The sequence below is a fragment of the Sparus aurata genome, chromosome 13 (genome assembly GCF_900880675.1).
Source record: "Sparus aurata chromosome 13, fSpaAur1.1, whole genome shotgun sequence".
NCBI classification, from domain to species: Eukaryota; Metazoa; Chordata; class Actinopteri; order Spariformes; family Sparidae; genus Sparus; species Sparus aurata.
This window is the reverse complement of record NC_044199.1, coordinates 29,459,288-29,478,578: the sequence shown is the minus strand read 5'-3', so window position 1 is coordinate 29,478,578 and position 19,291 is coordinate 29,459,288. Positions and strand designations below refer to the sequence as shown.

The 19,291-nt window shown below is 40.8% G+C and overlaps 1 protein-coding gene across 3 annotated transcripts in view; it reads right to left on the bottom strand.

Annotated features, from left to right (window-relative positions):
- Nucleotides 1-19,291, bottom strand: part of jade2 (jade family PHD finger 2) — a 210,430-nt gene that overhangs the window by 98,077 nt on the left and 93,062 nt on the right. For all 3 annotated transcript variants that reach the window (XM_030437345.1, XM_030437344.1, XM_030437346.1), the window contains one exon: nt 2,396-2,544. In XM_030437345.1, coding sequence (XP_030293205.1) covers nt 2,396-2,544 — 149 coding nt within the window. The remainder of the gene's footprint in view (nt 1-2,395; nt 2,545-19,291) is intronic.

Genomic DNA, 19,291 nt, shown 5'->3' with positions numbered 1-19,291 from the left:
TATCATTATCATGGGATAACAACTGTTGTTTTCCAGAGATCACAAGTTAATTATGTCATCGTCACACGCTAACAACTGTTGTTTTTTCCCGGGATAATGAGATCCAGTAGCTGAAGCTATATACTGTAAGACCCCAATCACTGCAGGAACCCATTGCAATATGTGTAGAAATGTCAGATGAACGAGGCGTATCGATCGTTCCATCACTTTCTTCAATCGAGGCCTGACGCAAGCTGAGATTGCTTCAGTCAGATTTATATTCACTCAAAAACTAATTAAGAGAAAAGCTAAAACGCCAAAAACAAATGCAGAAAAAAGCTTTTCTGCATGCATGAGCGTTCGATCTGTCTAACGTCGTTGCTTTGTTGTGATCCTGAATTAATAGTGTTGTGAAAACAATGTTCGTTATCTGGAGATCTCGGCACTATTATCTCCTTAACTCGTTCAAACACCTTTTTTTATCCCATGATAATGACATAAACTACCTGTGATCTCAGGAAAACAAATACAATTTTACTCGGCAGCTGTTGTAATGATGACGGCAGTCGTGGTGATGATAACGGGGAGGATAAGGATAATGATGAGGATGAGGATGATCACAGAGCTACTCGAACAAAAACCTGCTCGTGGTGCACTCGGCTTTTACAGGGGATTGCAGATGACACTCTGATTGGTTTGATTTATGTGACTCCCAAAACACACCAATGGTCGACTAAACATCTTAAAACAACCTCTTTTTTCACCTCACACTTTACTTTTACACCAAGATTATGCTGTTTACCAAGCAAAAGGAAGTCGGACACACCCTTGAATGCACCTGCACCATGGATTGTTTAAGTAGGACCAAGATAGGTTTCCAGCGTTTTGTGCTGGGCAAGTTTTCCACAAGAAATCAAGTTTCGTCTTCGCCGGATAATCTAAAAATCGAATTAACCCCATCTCTGGACCCAACTGAAGTAAGTGTTTAAAGAAAACAAAATTACAGCATGTCCAGTATCAACACTTAGGACTGAGATAGGAAATGCTGAATCACCCCACGATGAGTCAAGAGGCATACGATCTCATCCAGCAGAACCAATCAACCTGTTTGTTTGGTCTAGCATTGAAGGTTATGAGAAACAACCCGCTTCTGCTCCTGGAAGAGCCTGTGTGTGTGTGTGTGTGTGTGTGTGTGTGTGTGTGTGTGTGTGTGTGTGTTTGATTAAGGGACATTGCGTCCCAGAAATAAGGTCTGAAACCCCAGCGGGGATTTATAAACACAATTACAATGCTTTATCTGAAAGGAGGCGATCAGATATCGAATAAAATGGTGGAGATGGGAGAGATGCTCGGGGTCAGCAGTTGTCACCATGGCAAAATGCAGGATGGAGCAAAGCAGTGGACGGAAAGAGGGACAGTAAATGTAAAATAAGAGGAACAGAGAAGGTGAGGAGAGTAGGTGGTTATAAAGGGAGACCTGTGAGTCTTTTTATAATGTGACCTGCAGGGTGAACGAGGGTCTTAAGGAAATTCAGACATAAAAATACCAAGAGAATGTATAAAGATAACTTCTGTGAAATAATATCAAAATTCAATTTAGCTCACAACCATAACCACCCCTCTGCCTGTCTAATCTCTCTGAGAACCTCTGATGACGCGACTCGCTCTGTCCATCTGCAAAAATCGGCAGCTTTAATCATCCGTGTGTCTGTTCATACCAGTTTATGCTACCCCAGCAAAACACCACCGAAATAACTGAGCAATAAATCAACAATAAACAACAAATCAACTGCCAGAATATTAATCTGTGACTATGTCATTTATCCCAATTTTGAAAGCAGCCCTCAAACACATGAACGCATTCTTCCCGATCACACGGACACTTGTTGGCCAGCAGGGAGCAGCTAGTTCGCTACAAGTTACATCAAATAACAATCATATTAAATGTCACAATCATATAATCAAAGTTAAATAGCACACCTCAATCCAAAAATGCTTCCCGCTCTCACTGTCGGCGGTGTGCGTGTGCGTGTCCTTTGTGCCAACTGGATTAGCTGCTGAACGACCGTCTGTTGCCACAGCGACACGTTCTTTAGCTCAGGAGCTGTGAACTGCGTGTGTGTGTGTGTACATTATTGTCATCTCCAGCTGTGTCTAACTACCTCATGTCCCACGCACATGTAAGAGAACACTGTTTATCTTAACAAAAGTGAGAAATTAACGTCACCTTTTTTAGAACTCATCGCTGTCAAGCTAGTACGTTAGCATTGGGAATGTTTTTATCGTCAGAGCTTTTGATTCATTGATTGCTGTCAGGATGTTAACATATTATCTACAAACAATACAATTTTTTTTTTTAATATATAATTCATTAAATAATTTATCACAATGAGCCTCTGAGTCAGTGAGCACTCACCCATCTGTCTGAACTCGTAGTTGACCAGCTCCAGCCAGGCGACGTCCAGGTCGTCCAGGTCATAGCAGCTGTAGCGCTGGGTGGGAGGAGGCGGGGTGTTGCTCTCCTCGCTGTCATTGGACAGACCACCTGTCAACTGTGGCAGCAACCTGGAACATGCACAGAGATATTCAGAGAGAGTTTATCATGTGGTCTGGAAACACAGTGAAAAAACTTTGTCCCAACATCTTAAGAAACTTGCTTCAAGTTTGGATCCAAACATGGAGCCACTGCTTGTATTACAAAAAACTGATAACAAATAAAACTCATTATTGGACTTGTTGATGGGAAATATCCAGCTCTTGATTGACAAATGTATTAAGTAAGAACAGAGAACATAGAGTGCTGCGGTTGCTGTATCAGCACAATGTTAACCCTTGTCCCAATACGACACGACCTCAAGTATGTTATTGCTAAATGCCTCATATACAACATTTGCAGCTGCATCACACATAAAAGTGGAGACATTGGAATGTCACAGTTTTATTTTAGCTGTAAATGCATTTTATTTTTATAGTCCGTCCTCTAATGGATTTTGAAACACCATCTCGACTGGAGACATTTTTTTTTTCTGCATCACATATAAAACTGTATTCCTTGAAATTGTATTTGGGATTGACTCAACTCTCACTGTAGGTTTGTGTCACATACATACAGTTCAATCCAGACATCAAAGGTTGGGGCACCTAAGATCCCAAGATCCACATTTCGGTGTCATCAATCAAAGAGAGACAGCAGAATTTCTCTCACCTTGTCGGAGCTAGCTTGACAGCTAGCTTAACAGCTAGCTTAACACCTTAGACTGCTTTTACTGCAATAAACATATTCAGATGTATGAAAGAAAATAGCCACTGGACAACAGCATTCAATAAAGTAGGAAAAAATTCATAGTACAACAAGGTCTGAAGTAATGTTGTCCGATTCTCATAATTTCTAATGTAACACATATTCTAACAGCACAAATGTCTTGATTATATTTCATCTAAAGAGTGGGACAAAATATCTTAAATTACAACAAACACTCATAAAATACTGTCGTCACATTCAATTTTAGGCATCTAGCAGCATCTGTCAGCTGTTGAAGAATATTTTGGAAAACAAATTAATGATATAAAGCTTATATATTGGCTGGTCTTACACGGAATCTGCATAAAACCAACATATTTTCAAATGGTGTCCACGAATTCTCTCTGACTAACAACAAAGTCCTTGCACTCCTCATGACGACAGCAATGACTGGGCGGCCCTCCCCATGTCTCAGTCTCTCCCTTACAGTCAAGTCCTGACCTCGTGGTCCAGAAAGACAGAATCAGAGTTTGATGAATGCCAAAAAAGCCACACACGCACACAGAGCCATCAAAACAATGACAAATCAAGTGGTTGTACGCAGCAGTGACAGGAAGCTCCTCCAGGCAGTGTCTGGTTCTCTGGAGCCTCGGGCCTGAATGTCTCTCTGTCAACAACGGCAGGAAATGGGGTCAGGAACTCTGCTCGACCCACTGGGAACCAATAAAGACTCAAACACGCTCATGCACAAGTTTGTACGCACGCACACGCAGGCTCACATAAAACATCTGGACACTCTAAGGGCTAATAGATACATAAAAAGATGCACAAAATAAGGAAGATGCGCACTAAACACACACAAGCCATCAGACGGGGGGACACCACCCGAGTAAGAAGAAGAACGCTGACACACTGCACACATCACACACACACTCACACACTATTTCTCCACAACAGCTCTGTGTTTTGCATTGAAACACACAAACCACAAACGACCGACGCTTCAAACGCCCGCCTGGTGAAGTCGTGACCTTTGTGTGAAAAGGTGAAGTGCTTCAGTGATCACAACAACAAAACAAAACAACCTTTGGCTCGCTGTCCCCCCCACCCCCGCCCCCGCCCCGTCTTCAACACCTCATTATCAAACCGCTCATTTATTATCATCATCCTCCGTCACTGCCGTCGCCCCTCACATCGAGCAGCGCTGTGATCATCATCATCCTCATCATTATCGTTATCCTCTCCGTTATCATAACAACAGCTGCCACTGTTTAATTCAGTAATCTTTCCATAGAGTGATATTTCACATGAGTTGCTGGTTACAATAGGAAATGGAGAATTGCAGAAACAAACCAATAGATACTTTTCACGATAAGAGATAGAAACAGGTGAGGAGAAATAAAATATGGTCACGTACTGAGTTTGTACTGGTGCGATTGTACTGTTGCACCACCGTCATCGAAATGAGAGCTAAATCAGTGTGGGAGTTATTCAAATACACTATAAAATATGCAAAACATCCAATTATGTCCACCAAAAATGTTTAATTTTTAACTCTAACCACTCCTCTTGTTATGCATGTGCAGATGGCCCAACTACCCATGGATCCTTGCATTGCCATATCACCCGGGCTCAATTGCATTTCCATTTCCATTTCCTCACAACTACCCCTCGTTCTCTAGTGCATTCTTGTCCCTCAGGACAGAGCAACGAGAGAGAAATGGGACAACCCTTCAAAACCCTCATGCATCGCCAGTTGTCATTCATGCTCCCACCCTGCCAGTCTGCACTGATATTACAGTAGTAGTATCAAGAGCGGCACCTTTGCTTCCTTAATTAGGTTAAACTTTCAGGTGCCATCAAAATTTGTGGATTTGCAGAATTTGTCAGGCTACTTGCTTACTGGCGCACTGCTTCAGCTTCCATGCCTACTGCTGTACAACTGGTCAAATTCACAAGGGAGCAACAACTCTATGTGTACTTGAGAGTGACAAAACCTACGAAGTGTACCTTGGTGTCAAAATGCACACTGTTTCATGCTTGTTATAAAGAAAAGAACAATAATAAATTGGAACGTCAGCCCTCCAAAACTGAGATTTTTCAGAGACTATGTAGCTAGAACACTTCACCATTCCCCTCTGTGCCAACAACACAGAGGTTTTGGATCGGGCCTTCATCAACATCCCAGTGTTTTTCACCGCTGATGCTGCATCCATTAATGTCATAACAAATATAGATCTGATCCATGTCTGTCGGCAAATTACCATTTTAGAACATCAGTGCACAATCAATAGAGAAAAAAGGTGTAATCTTTATTGAATCCAGAAATCTACGATCTTCGTGTGAGGACAAAATGGCAGAAAACTGAACCCTGTTTTGGCCCGGTATCAGGCTGATATCTGATACCGGACAAACAGGCCAGGCCGGTCAACTGGCAAGGGGAGAAAGGAGAGAGACAAAGACACACAAGAGACACACACACATTCACAGGAAGAATAGGTTTCATACTGGAGACACTGGGCCGGTTGTTTCTGTTATGTAACGTTAAAAGCAACTTCAGTGTCTTATTACATTGGTGGGCGGTGTTATTGCGTTATCAAAGGCTAGGCCCGGTGTTGTTCTATAGTTCGTGTTACTGTCAACAAACCAAATGAAAAGACCAAAACCAAGAGCGTGTTGGTGATTCTCACGTTAAAAAGAAATAAGGTTAAATCACTGTAGATTAAGACACGCATTTGCTTCTCTGATTACCACTTAGGACTGGAAGAAAAATAAGTTAAGTCTTATGATCTACAGACGACACTTGGTTGATTGAGTCTAACCAGGCACAAACTGACTGCCAGGTCATCAATGTGATAACCAGCCAGTAGAGTAATACACTGAGATGTTATCAGCAGAGTTCTGTTGGGGTTTATGATATTCTTGGCTTTGTTTATTCTAATATGGGCTTTATTAAATTTAGTTTTATGACTGTATTGCCGTTCGTTTGGCCTCCAGCTGTGACTGGCAGTGTTTGCTTCAGCAACATTGGGATGAAATTGAAAGAGTAAAAGACGTAAAAAGGAGAAAAGGAATGAGGACAAGAACAACAACATGACAAGAAGGCATTTGGAGATGATGATACATGGACCAAAATTGAAAAAACTGAAAGTGAAAGAGATTTAAAAAGTGACATAAGCTCATGTTAGGTAAATTTACTGCGTATTTCTAACCCACCTGTCCAATATATTATCTCTCTATCACTGGCGTGGTGACATTTAAGGAGAGCTCCTGGTTCGGATGTCGGAGGTACAGAAGCCAAAACATGAAGTGAGACATGAAAGGAAAACATCGCCTCATAATAATGTCAAGCCATCCCATCTAACAGGGTGTGAGTCAATAGGGGTCAGAGCACAATGTGTTCTTCCACTGGCGAGTATCATGTATCCCACACACACACACACACACACACACACACACACACACACACACACACACACAGATCTTACATAATGTAGGTAAACAAAACCATGTGCAAAAGGTCTCCTGTCCGTCCAGGCTTGATCATGACTACAAAGACAGAGGTAAAGTGCAGAGTCATCAGTCAATACTGAAGACAATTACAGCTCTTTGTGAGACTGTAAATAGATTTTCTGTCTTTTTATGGGGTTAAGACCAATCTTGAGAAATGTATATGCATCTAAAGACCTTTAAAAATATGGACCCAATTTAGATGTTCTTGATTTAGATTCAAGTAATATCAAAGATAATAACTGTGAGTCAGCTCAAATAAATATTTCAAAGTGTTTCTCAGTAGTAGTTTGGTTTATGCACTTTATTGTGATGTATTTGTGCAATCAAGCATTATCAGAATGGACTTATGATGATTTGACCATACATTACCTTTAATTTCATTTCTATATCTGACGTGAGAAGTATTGGAAAATAGTAAAAACTATAAAATTACATTACAGTTATTACTACTAGTAATTTTTTGTCACTGACAATAAGTCATTTCTACTAAAAGATTGTACCAACATCAGTATACCCTTTTTGACGATTTTAGTATGAGAGCCTGACAGTCTGACTGAGGGCCAATGCTGGAAGAAAAAATAAAATCAATCAATCAATCAATCGGCTGATGTAAACACATTTTCTGCACTGATCCCTAAAATGTGGTTATCTGTTACTTGTGACAAAGACGTAACTGAGGCAGGATATTTTACAAATTAACAATAAACTTTATTGTCCGACTGAGTCATTTCACTGAAATTTGAACTGAACTTACGGAATTCATTATTAGAATTTATTCCAAGCAGCTTTTCATCTTCATTATTAACCAGACTTTCATATCTGCACATATCGGCCAACATATATGCTGATTCCCATATATTCTGTGGAGGCTAATATTGCTGGAAAATATCAGCCAACTAATATATTGGTCGCGCTCTCACTAAAAGAAAACTATACCCCATGTCTCTTCCGAATACGAGGTAAATGGTGCTGATACAGAAAAAGACTCCAAACACAAACAGACACATTTGTATGAATTTCTTTTTGATAGTATCACATGCAGATATGGTATTGTTTTAAACACAATCTATTGCTCGAGTATAGTACCAAAAAAAACACAATACTTCTGAAAACCTCACAAAGTTCAGTAGAGGTTATACAGCCAATACAGCATTTTAATCACCAACTTGATTGTTTTACATCAAATATGTAAGCCCCCACCCCCAACCCCCTTTTGAGCCAATCATCAAGGTATGGTTAGAATATTTCTAGAGAACAATAACAACCTTAAAGAAGCTTTCTAAATCACTTCTGTTTACATTTGAGCAGTCTTAATGAGGAGAGCAGCAGAGGGGGAATATTAAGATGTTCCCTCCTTGGAATCACAACAAGACGACGGCTGAGTTTTGCTTTCATCTTAATGGTGCGTCCCATGAAATATTTATCAGGAGGAACTACACACCGTGGGGCTCTGATTCTTAAAACAATGCACACAAACGGGCCCCTCCATCCCTCTTGCGGCTCTGAGGCCCTGAGGAGAAGTGTTTTTGGTTTACGACACAGGATGTGCGTCTGGGGAGCAGCGGAGTGGGAACTGTAAAGTATATCTTGTGGCGTAACACTGCTGAATAGGTTGTTATATGAGCACGGGGAGGGAGGACAGGTGATTTATATGTTTGAGTGAGTGCGTGAAAGAGAAACAAGGAGATAGAGCGAGCGAGAGAGACCTGGGTCAAATAACTGATGCGAATACATTTTCTGCATTTGACTGACTTTAAATAAATCCCCAGGCAGACTTGCAGCAGGTCAGTGGTGCCAGCTCCAAACTGAGAATAATGTATCTCAAATATGATCTTCAAGTAGTAGATATAGTACTATAATATATTAGATATAGTGCCAGGAAAGTAAGATACCCAACATTAATATTATCACTTCAAAGTATGATTTGGCTATTTTAGTTTTACCTTGGCAGACACATCAATGTATTTTCACAGCTTTTACTTCCAGAGTAAACAGAAACAACAGGCTTCATATGCACACAAATTCCTATTTTACATTCAAATGTCCTATCTTCAGTTTGATATGACGCATAATCACCGCAATTCAGTATTGTAGCTTCTAGTCATTGTTATTTTTTCAATGTGGATGAATTCCAGAGAAACCACTCTGCTTCATTCATAAACTGCAAAAATATGAAAATAAATACAAACTCCCTCTCTCTCTCTCTCTCTCTCTCTCTCTCTATCCATCTATATATCTATATATATTAATATTATATGGCAGGAAAATAAGGTTTGTAAGATTTAAGTTCTCATTTTCTCTCAGTACATAAGTTAACAAGCACATTAATAAATATTAAAGTCCACATTAAACAGAAGACTGAGTATTTGCTTCTACATATTTGCGTGTTTCCTGTAAAAACAGTCAGGTAGTAAGGGGCTTGTTATTGTAGCAAATAGCTGAATGTGAATTATGCCCCTCACCATTCAGCTACAAGTAGCCGAGTCTGTCTGACCGGATAAGTGATGATGGAGGCTGGCCAGCCACGCCTAGAGCGGGACCTAACGCAGCAGTTAAGACTGACAGCGTTCAATTTGATGACAGGGAACACAGAGCCAAGGAACTTTTCTTGCCGAGTTTGCTGCATGACTTAATGAGCGAGCGGTAACTCGCTAACAGCAGCTGAACGCTGTAAACCACCTCGGTACTGGATTCCACGTTTTCAAATTGGTCAGAGAGTTTGGACCCGACACCGGCTGTGTTCACTCGGAAATCTGCACAGTTAGCCGCCGTTAGCTGTTACTTTGGCCACAAGTGAAGTCATGTGTTCATCAGGAAACTGTAAATCACAGAGGGTTCAGACAGAGCAGCTCAGGGACATTAGAGGGAAAACTAGAAAATGTTGTCTCCATAAAATATGATCCAGTTTCATCCAAATCAGTGAGTAAATTTATAAAATTGTATTTTTTGTATAATAATGAGTGAAATACTTTCGGACATAGAATCTTACCTCTTTGCCGCTCCAGCAACTCTTGAAGCTAAAGACTGATTAACGCACGGATATCATGGGCTTAAATTCGTTGGATTAATCTTATGTAAGGGTAAAAATAAACTGATTTTAAGTCATTTTTTTGTTAAATAGGTGCACAATGTGACTGTGGATGTGATCTAACATGGTTGAAATGGTTAAACTCAAATATTTATAAATTTTCTGACACTGACATTGTCCTATATCATCTGGGCTCGAGAGGTGCTGTTATACTGAGAGACGATTTCTAATATCTTAGTAAAACACAATATGATTCAACAGCACCACAAACTACAGCTTTGATCATGATGGTATGGGTTATCTCGGTACTCGTGTATCAGACCGCATTATGTAAGCTAGATAAAAGATAAATTGTGAATGAAAGGCTGTGACATGACAAATGACAGCTTTAGAACTTCATATTAAAAGGCTGAGAGTCAACCTAGCCTTCGCTCCTTGTCCTCACTCCCATATGTTTCTCACCACTGTGTAAATCTCACTTTCCTCCTTTTCATAAAACGTCAATAATAATCTCCTCTCAAGGAGCGATGAAGTGGACGGTGTTTACATAAGACATTTCCAGTGTGGGCAGAGCGACAGCGGCTGAGCTCAGCTCTCGGTCTGACTCCCTGCCCACACAGGACATGTCTAGTTTAAACAGACATCAACTCCTGACAGATCACTCATGAAGAGCAGGAAGTGCTTCTAAACCAGGCTGGAAATGTATATGAGGCTAAACGGAAAAAAGGGGGAGGCAGAGGGTCACGAACGGCAGAAAGTGAGAAACAGATGAGGAAGAAAGACAAATGAGCTCGGAAAAAATGGGGATTAAAGGGAGAGGAGAGAAGAAAATGCAGGATGGAAGGAATTTAGGGATGATACGATGAAAGAAAGACATCATTAATACCATGAGCTTCAACCTTTAACTGAGAGATTCCTGCTACTGTTCACATCTGCCAAACATCCTTCATCAACTGCTTTGCTACCTGAAAAAGAGAGTTTTTAAGCTACCTTGGAGAAATCCTCATATTAGACTAAAACATAATTAAATCCTGTCATTTCAGCTGGTAATTTCGACAATGAAAACGTTCACTTTTTCAAGATGTGCAAAGACAGCCTCTTTGTGAATATCAGCTATAACTTATAGTGTGTGCCTTCGCCCAGAGAGATAACTGGGATCGGCTCCAGTAACCCCCGCAACCCCTTGAAAAAAGGCAGGATAAAGCGGTTACATACCCACGACCCTCACGGATAAGCGGCAGATAACGGAACGGAACAGAACGGCACTTATAGTGTCACAATTAATGTTTAATAAACGTCTTATGAAGGTTGTGCTCAGAGAAATGCCATGTTGCTAAATAACACAGCAACGCCAATAGAATGTTAGTTGAATCTTGAAGTGAGAGTATATTGGCAAGAAGATGAGCGTTTGCTCCACAGTCTGTCAACATTTGAATTAGAGGCACACAGCTGAATCAGTTACCATCAGGTTGGGATGTCTGAGAGGAAAAACCTCATTGCTAAAGGTCAGATACACCAGGCTGAAGATCATCAATTGGACATGTTCTACCCAAGAGAGTTATTTATTAAGTTATTCTAAAGTTCTTTTTAGCCAACTGGAATCTGATGACACACCAGAGCCGACCAGAGACAAGGTGAGCAGTGCTGGCTCAGGCATGTGTTAACTGACCAATCAGAGCAGACTAGGGTATTCAGGAGGAGGGCCTTGAGGAGACAGGAGCTATATCAGAGCGTTTCAGGCAGAGACAGTGCTGCTGCACCGGACAGGACAAGAACCTGAACATTAGCAGAATATGTCTCTGTTAAAGCTGCACTCTTTGAAATCACAATTTCAATAGAGGAACAATCAGTGAAGTCGAAAGAAAGGGCGGACTACAAGAAGGGCGAAAGAAAACAAAGAAAAAGATGAAGAGAGCTAAGAAGGGATGGAGAGAAAGTTGAAAAGCAGAGTAAGAGAGGAAAAAGTTAGGAAGACAAAAAAGCTAGTAAATTATGTAATAACAGAGATGTTTCAGTGTTTCAGTAATTAACTTTAAAGCCCCTGTACGGAGTTTTTAACTGGATATGCAAAAGTCTCTGGTTTCTGCTGATGTGTCTATGTTACCTACAACAGCAAATGAGCACATCAGCGTGAAGATACGCTATTTCTAAGTAGTGTAATTCTATACCTCTGAAAAGCCTTGGTCGGGTCGGACCACTGACGAAACGATTTACGGCAGTCAGACCGGAACTGACGACACTCAGCATATCTGTTTTGTTGCTACGCTAGCCAGTGCTAACCGAGCTAAAACTTTTGTCATGGCTGATAATGAGACAAAGAAAAGAAAAAGAATTCGAACCGAAGACCAACGACAGGCCAAGAGGGAATCCGATCGAGCTAGGGCTAAAACACGGATAAACATTGCCGATTCCTTCCAGAGATGGAGAGAGTTGCGGGGCTTGAAGGGATTCAAGTTAGATCCAGAATTTGCCCGATTCCTCCTCGACAGGTATGTAAATTTTATTTCATTTATGAAATGTAATGCGGGACGTAGTTTACAGCAATACATGAATTAATGTTGTTACAACAAAGCTGGCTAACGTTACCACTAGATTAGCTCTAGATACTACACTCGTGAAAACGACAACAAACGTCTGAGATCACGCATCCATTTCAGCTGTGTGTATCAGCCCAGCCGACCTGCAACGATGCATCGGTAATATCCTCTGTCATTATAAACGATTCAGTTTCTTACTTAGAACAAAACATCCATCACAATCACTGTGACTTTGCTGTAACGCTAGATCTGTAGCACCGTGGGTAATATATATAGCTGGGAAATTGCAGTGCAACAGCAGCATTACTTTGTTTCACCGGCGGCATATTATATTACATAGAAAAACAAATAGACACATTACCTTGTCCATATGCACGCTGCAGATAGCTGCTAAAAAAAAAAAAAAAGTTTTCATAGTAAGTCCCGTCTTCTTTCCAACGTTTCCAAAACAAATCTACACGCGCCGGCCAGACAAACGTCTTCACGACAGTGGGCGCTAGAGCTCATGGGAAATGCAGTCTTCATTCCGGCAAAACACCACCGCTTTCGTCCAGCGGGGCCGCCAAAATCAACACTAAATGAAAAGTCTGTACAGGGGCTTTAAATTCAAAAGTTCATTTGAAGTCAAGACATAAAATTCTTTCAACAAGCTCCTCTCTTCTTCTAACATGATGTCCATTGACAACATGTTGAGTGAATGTTAAAGCTGCGAACAAAGCTGCACTGTACATTATCTGTGCAGTCACAACGTCACAGACAGCAGATGTGACCGAAGAATACGTTTCTTTTACTCTCTGTAAGGTCTGCAGACAAAACTCTCTGGCTGGTACGCTCCAAAAAACTTGACGATAAGGGTGTTACTCTGAATGCAAGATTAAACCACTTGTTCAGACATACCATTCTTGTCAGATGCAAACAATCACTTCCCTGTGCGTTCGCTTTGTGTGTGTGTGTGTGTGTGTCTCTCTGAAATAATCTCTCATTCTTGAAATACCTCACTGTCACAGTACGGCTGAGAAAACCGGCTAGTCCCTTTTCTTCCCTGTAATCCCTCTTTTTCTTCCCCTAGTTTTCACACCAGACTGTGTGTGCGTGTGTGTGCTTGTGTGTATGTGTCTGTGTGTGTGTCCCGTGCCAAGAGCCCCTTATCCTTGGGCGACCCATACAAATACCCCCCTTCTCTAAAACATACTCCCATATCTGCATGCAGACTGGAGCATCGGGCAAATATCCAATAGGACACAGGGTTACCCACCCTTGGGTCCAGGGGAAACCATGTGTCATGCTGGAGGGTGTGTGTGTGTGTGTGTGTGTGTGTGTGCTACATCTTTCTGCATACTTCTGTTATCTGCCTGTGAATCATTTTTTATAGGACTGGGCAATATGACAAAAAATAAAGAAGAAAAACACTGTCTGTATTATTGTCTGCATATGCAAAGACATACTTAAACCTTATTATATGCTAATCTGACAGCTGACAAATGTGTTGTGCTCTCTCTGTTTCTCTGCACTGGTAGAGTCAAACTGAGCGCATTATACTTCAAATTATTCTTTTTTTTTTGCCGACGTGGGGACTACAGAAGCAAATCACAACACAACACTGACATATTATCGACTAATGAGCTGACAGGGCGAACTAACTTATTGCCTACTTACACATTATGGCAAACTAATGACTTTTAGTATAATACGCACTCTCCTTTGAGCTCCGTTTTGGGTCTCCACCAACTCCATAGCTCCAGCTCCATAGCTTGATAGCTTGATCAGTGCTGGACAGGTAGTATACTAGGGGTACAATTTAAGCAATTTGTGTTATTGGAAGTGGGCTGCCCTAACAATCTACCATTGGTTAATCGTTAATATATAAAATATGTTTCACTTTTTTTGATATTTTTCAGTTAGGAAACTGTTTAAACCAGTGTCTGGATCTATGTTTAATCAGGCTACATTAAGAGTTAGAAGAACAGATAAAGTAACCACAAAGTTACATGAATGTTAAACTAAACAACACAAAACAATGACTTCAATTTGATTGCAGAGCTCATGTTTGTCTGTGTTCAACACCTCACTCAACAAAATCCAGCCCATACTGTGGCCTCTAAATGACTAAAATGTACAAATATATAGCTGTATATGATGTATTTTAGATTTTTTTTACAAATGACTTGTATCTAATTGAATACAAAACAGTAAAGTTGTGACCAGAAAACTAATGCAATGAGCTGAAAATCATTGTACAGCCTGTGATGTAGCCTGAGTGAATGTAGAAATATGACATTTTTCTTTCATTTTATAATATATAAGACATTAAATGCTGGTGCAGAAATAGAAGCTTTTCTTTTTTTTTGCTGCCTTCGAACCTATATTGTCTGCATGCCCTGAAACACTGACACATGAGCATATATAAAGACGCAGGTAGCAGAGAAGGGAGGAATTGGACTGACAGAACCAGACAGATGTTGATAAATTGTTGAAATGTGAACACACATATATTTCTGGATTGCTGCAGTGCTCCTTTGGTGAAGTGAGTCATCTTCATGTCATATTTATGTGGAAGAACACAAAGAAATCCCCTTTGCATGGATAGTCCATCTGTTATATTTATGTACGATAAATGATGCAACTCTTTCCGAAACACGCAGAGATACTGTTATACAGTGTCTGTGTGAGCGGTGAGTCGTCCTCATGCCATATTCATGTCAATAAAATCAATCATTGCCCGAAACACACAAATATCATTTGCACAGTGACCTTTCGGAGATGACTCACCCCTGTGTCGCTTTTATAGCAATCACCTAGAGAGCCACACACACACACACAAACACACACACAGTCAATGATCATGTAAAGCAGTCTTCAGTCTTTACAAAATAATCCCCTTTTCCTTTAGAGCGTGACTATCTCGCTTCATATTTCATCTTTCCCTCTTTAACTCGACAGATGCTCAATAAAACTGTCATCAAATCAGATCAGATGATCACGTTAAATGAAATATTAATTATCCTGGTTGGAGGATAAAATTATCCTTGCACTAAGTATTGTTTTGCAGTAGAAGACAGAATAAGCTGTGAATATTAATATCAGAATATTAAAATATACTAGAACTAAGTTTTCTTGCAGCAGTACAAGAAGTTTGCTTGGGGGATTAAAACAGAATCGTTAATGTGAGGAACTCTCCCAACTTTATTCAACAGAAACACCAAGGACAGGATGTTACTGAGCTGCCCACACTGTTTGACTGACAGTTGATCTCTTGGAGGTGCAGCGTAGATTCACCGCAGTAATGAGTGCTGAGCACCAAAGATGGAGATAACATTTTTAAAAATGGGAATCCAGAGAATTTCCATTTTAAGTAGGAGCTCATGAATGAAGAATGTGGCTTCATTATGGCTCCTCTCTTACCGCCTTTCTCTCCCTCTGTGTCAGTGCCACTCACTCCTGCACTCTGCACCTCCTACTCGTTCTGTTTTTGTACGCGCTTTAAAATATCTGCCCATCACAACCAGATACATCAGCCGATGTCTGTGTCAGGACTGCACAATTGATCTCAAAGATATAGTAGGTACAGTACACAAAGACTCCATTGTGGTTGAAGATGGGCGTGTTCAAATGTTTTCAGGTCCACTTTTTAACCTTTGAATGAAAGTTTTGAATGCCTACAACCCTTCCAGGGCTATTGATTTAAAACCTTTCAAAAACTGTAGTTATATCTATTCGATGTGTTTTGTTGCTGCTATGAGGCTGAAAAACTCTCTTAAAACCTGCAGACAGATACACAACTAACATAACACAATGCTGTACAATTTGGTTGGGAGCTACATAGAAACTCTGGGTTAAAATCTTGTCATAGAAAATAATACAAAACATAAATGAATTATCTATAGATAAAGGAGTTACAGTCACAGGTAACAGGTTTATTACGATCAGAGGTCGCATTAACCAACTACTTTCAGTCATTGACAACATTTTTTGACAATCACAGTCCATTATTTCGACAGATTAAGACTCTGAGGGTAATTTTCAGAAACAATAGTTGTTCACATTCAGCACCATCAATAACCACATGCACAAAACCTCAGGAAGACCCATCTTGCTATCAGGGGGCTGACAGTGCGTCGAAGAGATACGGACTGGAGGTCTTGGAGGGCATGCTTGCAGGATTGACTCCAAACTCTGGCTGAAGTGATTACAATCTCCAGTGTGGCAGCAGAGCGTGTGTTCCGAACCAAATGAAAACCCCCATGAGGATTCGTCTGTTCGAGGCAAGACGAATTAACCACAATCGCCTCGGCAGGAATTTCCCTTGCTGCATTTGATTTTGCTAAAGCAAGGGTGCGTTGTGTGGAGATGTACTGAAGTTAGCATGCTAACTGCTAGCCCTGGTCTGTCCTGATCCAGAGCTCCTGTGCCAGCGGTACAGACATCAAAACGTCCCGGTCCCAACTGCTAGCTGCCTGGCTAACTAGCTAACAGCAGCTACATTTGGCACTGAATAGCAATGACTCAAGTGATATGCTGCCCCCCTATCTGTTATGAGTATGAATTTGAATTCTTTACGAATTCTCTTTATGCGTTGGCTGATTGATTCAAGGAATGGGATTATAATATCTTTGACTGACCCTACCCAAAGTGAGACAAGACATTTCTCCAGCTTTTGGAAATATTGGAACCAACATGTGTATGTCTTTTAACCATTGAGCACACGTCTATTTATGTGTAATCTTATGTTTGTCTGTTTATTGTGTGTGTGTTTTATACCTGGACCTCGAGGCTGTCAATAAAGATAATATTTACATGCTGCGCCTTTGAAATGCCGGGTAATCAGAAAGTCTAACGCAACCTCTGAGTCAGACGTTTTCGTCACATGACTACATGCACAGAAGTGTGACGTCCGTACTGTGATGGATCAGGAGAAATTACGCCACTACTAATTAAATTCTTTACATTTTAGATAGTTTGAAAGCTTAAAGTTGGTTGTCACTTCTAGCGAGATTATGACAAAAAAATCTGCATGAAAAAAATCAAGTTTGAGAGCGTCCAAAAGATATGTAATTTGTGAACTTCATGATATTTTTGAGGCTATCAATTCAAACTGCGGGGTCAGAGATTAAAGGGATTACTGCCTCATCCCCTGAACTCATGGGGTTTTTCAGGAAGCTACTGTCACTGTGTGTGTTACAGTGGGCTGCCATTTTGTTCTGTGGTTCAGATGCTAGTACAGTCTGCCCGTTGTCATGGATATGACTCAGACTTATTAACACCACTACACTAAAGCACTGCAGGCTATCGCACACACAATCACACACATACACACGGTGGAGCTACACACAGATACCGCTGAGTGCACAAACAGATTGGCATGCAAACACACAATCAGAACTTAAGTTCTCAAGAGTGCACGGCGCAAACACACAGGGGTACGCGCACGCGCGACTCTTGGTCGCCCTGTTTGCTTTCCCTGTCCCCTCTCCAAACTCCCACTGTTCCTCCACAAATAGTTAAATAAAAAAAAAGAAACACCGAAACTCATCCCCCCCCCCCCCACACACTTCCAGCCCCTTTCTTTCTGTCCTGTCCTCAGAAATGTGCAAACAACGTTAAACAAAAGAGACGAAGCAGAGGAGAGGGAGGGAGGGAGGGGAGGGAGAGAGAGAGAGAGAGAGAGAGAGAGAGAGAGAGAGAGAGAGAGAGAGAGAGAGAGAGAGAGAGAGAGAGAGAGAGAGAGAGAGAGAGGGTAGAGTGTTTGTGCCTGGAGCAGGGTTTGGGCAAGCGAGGCGGGGGAATGTTTTCATTCATATTTTCCACCCAGTTAGTCGGGAGCCAGAGAGGCAGGGAGACAGAGGCAGTGAGAGGGGCCAGAGACTCAGCAAGAGAGGATAAAAAGTGGAAGCGAGAGCAGACTGGAGACCAAAATGCATTGTGGCACACTTTCACTTCAGCTCTCTCCTCTTTACCCTCCTCACCCTACATCCACCTGTAGCCATCCGGGGGTTAGGTTGCATGTTATAAAACCCTGAAGCCAGTTATCTTAACAGTTTAATTCATCTAAATCCTCTTGAATCCCAATCTATCTAGGTTCAGCTTTCAACATTTTGATTACTACAGTTTTAGTGATAAATGTTCACAACCTGTAGCTCCAACCTGAAAACTAGATAAGCAGCAGAAGAAAGTAAAGATATGACACATTACAATAAAAGGTGGAGTATACAGAGCTACTTTCGCTGGAGGTCCATATTTAGAAGTGTTAGACTGGTAAGCTTCAAGTATTCATCACAGATGTAATGAAAATTTAACTGGGAGATTCCAACCAGAACCAGAACCAGACTCAACCCTCTGTTGGTCTCGTTAAACTCAGTCCACACATGGTCACACAGTGGCATGACAATGTGATGTTCTCCTCCTCTGACAAACCAATTAACTATTTAGTTACTCATGTTAGTAAAGTTGATTTTTAAATGTTGATAAAACACTTCAGTTATTAGTAACTGTTTTTCAGTAATTCAGTAATAACGTTTCCAATACTACTATAAAAAGAGAAAAAAAGTCAGAGCTACATTAAACAGGCATGATTTTTTTTTATTTTTCTTTCGTTGACAACCTGCATGCAGTGCTGATTTTTTCCTTATAGCTTCTATACGTTCAATACTGTCAAATTCAGCTGTATCTTTAAGCAATATTACCCAAGAGGGTGTGCTCAAATGACGTTAAAGCACACCCTCGAGGGTAATATTGCGATTATACAACAAAAATAAAATGTATAATCAAAATATATCCATGTTGATGGACAATTTGCTCTCAAATTTTAAAGGTTTTTGCGAGTGTGCGTCGCGTTTCCATGGACATGGGGTCTGACTAATAACTGAAACAAAATCAGTCACGTCAGTAGACTCATATGTGTAATGGAACGTACTTTACCACTCCATCAAATAACCCAACCCTTAGTAACGACCTAGCAACAGAAAGGATTTTCTAGTCCCAGATGAGTGAACTCTG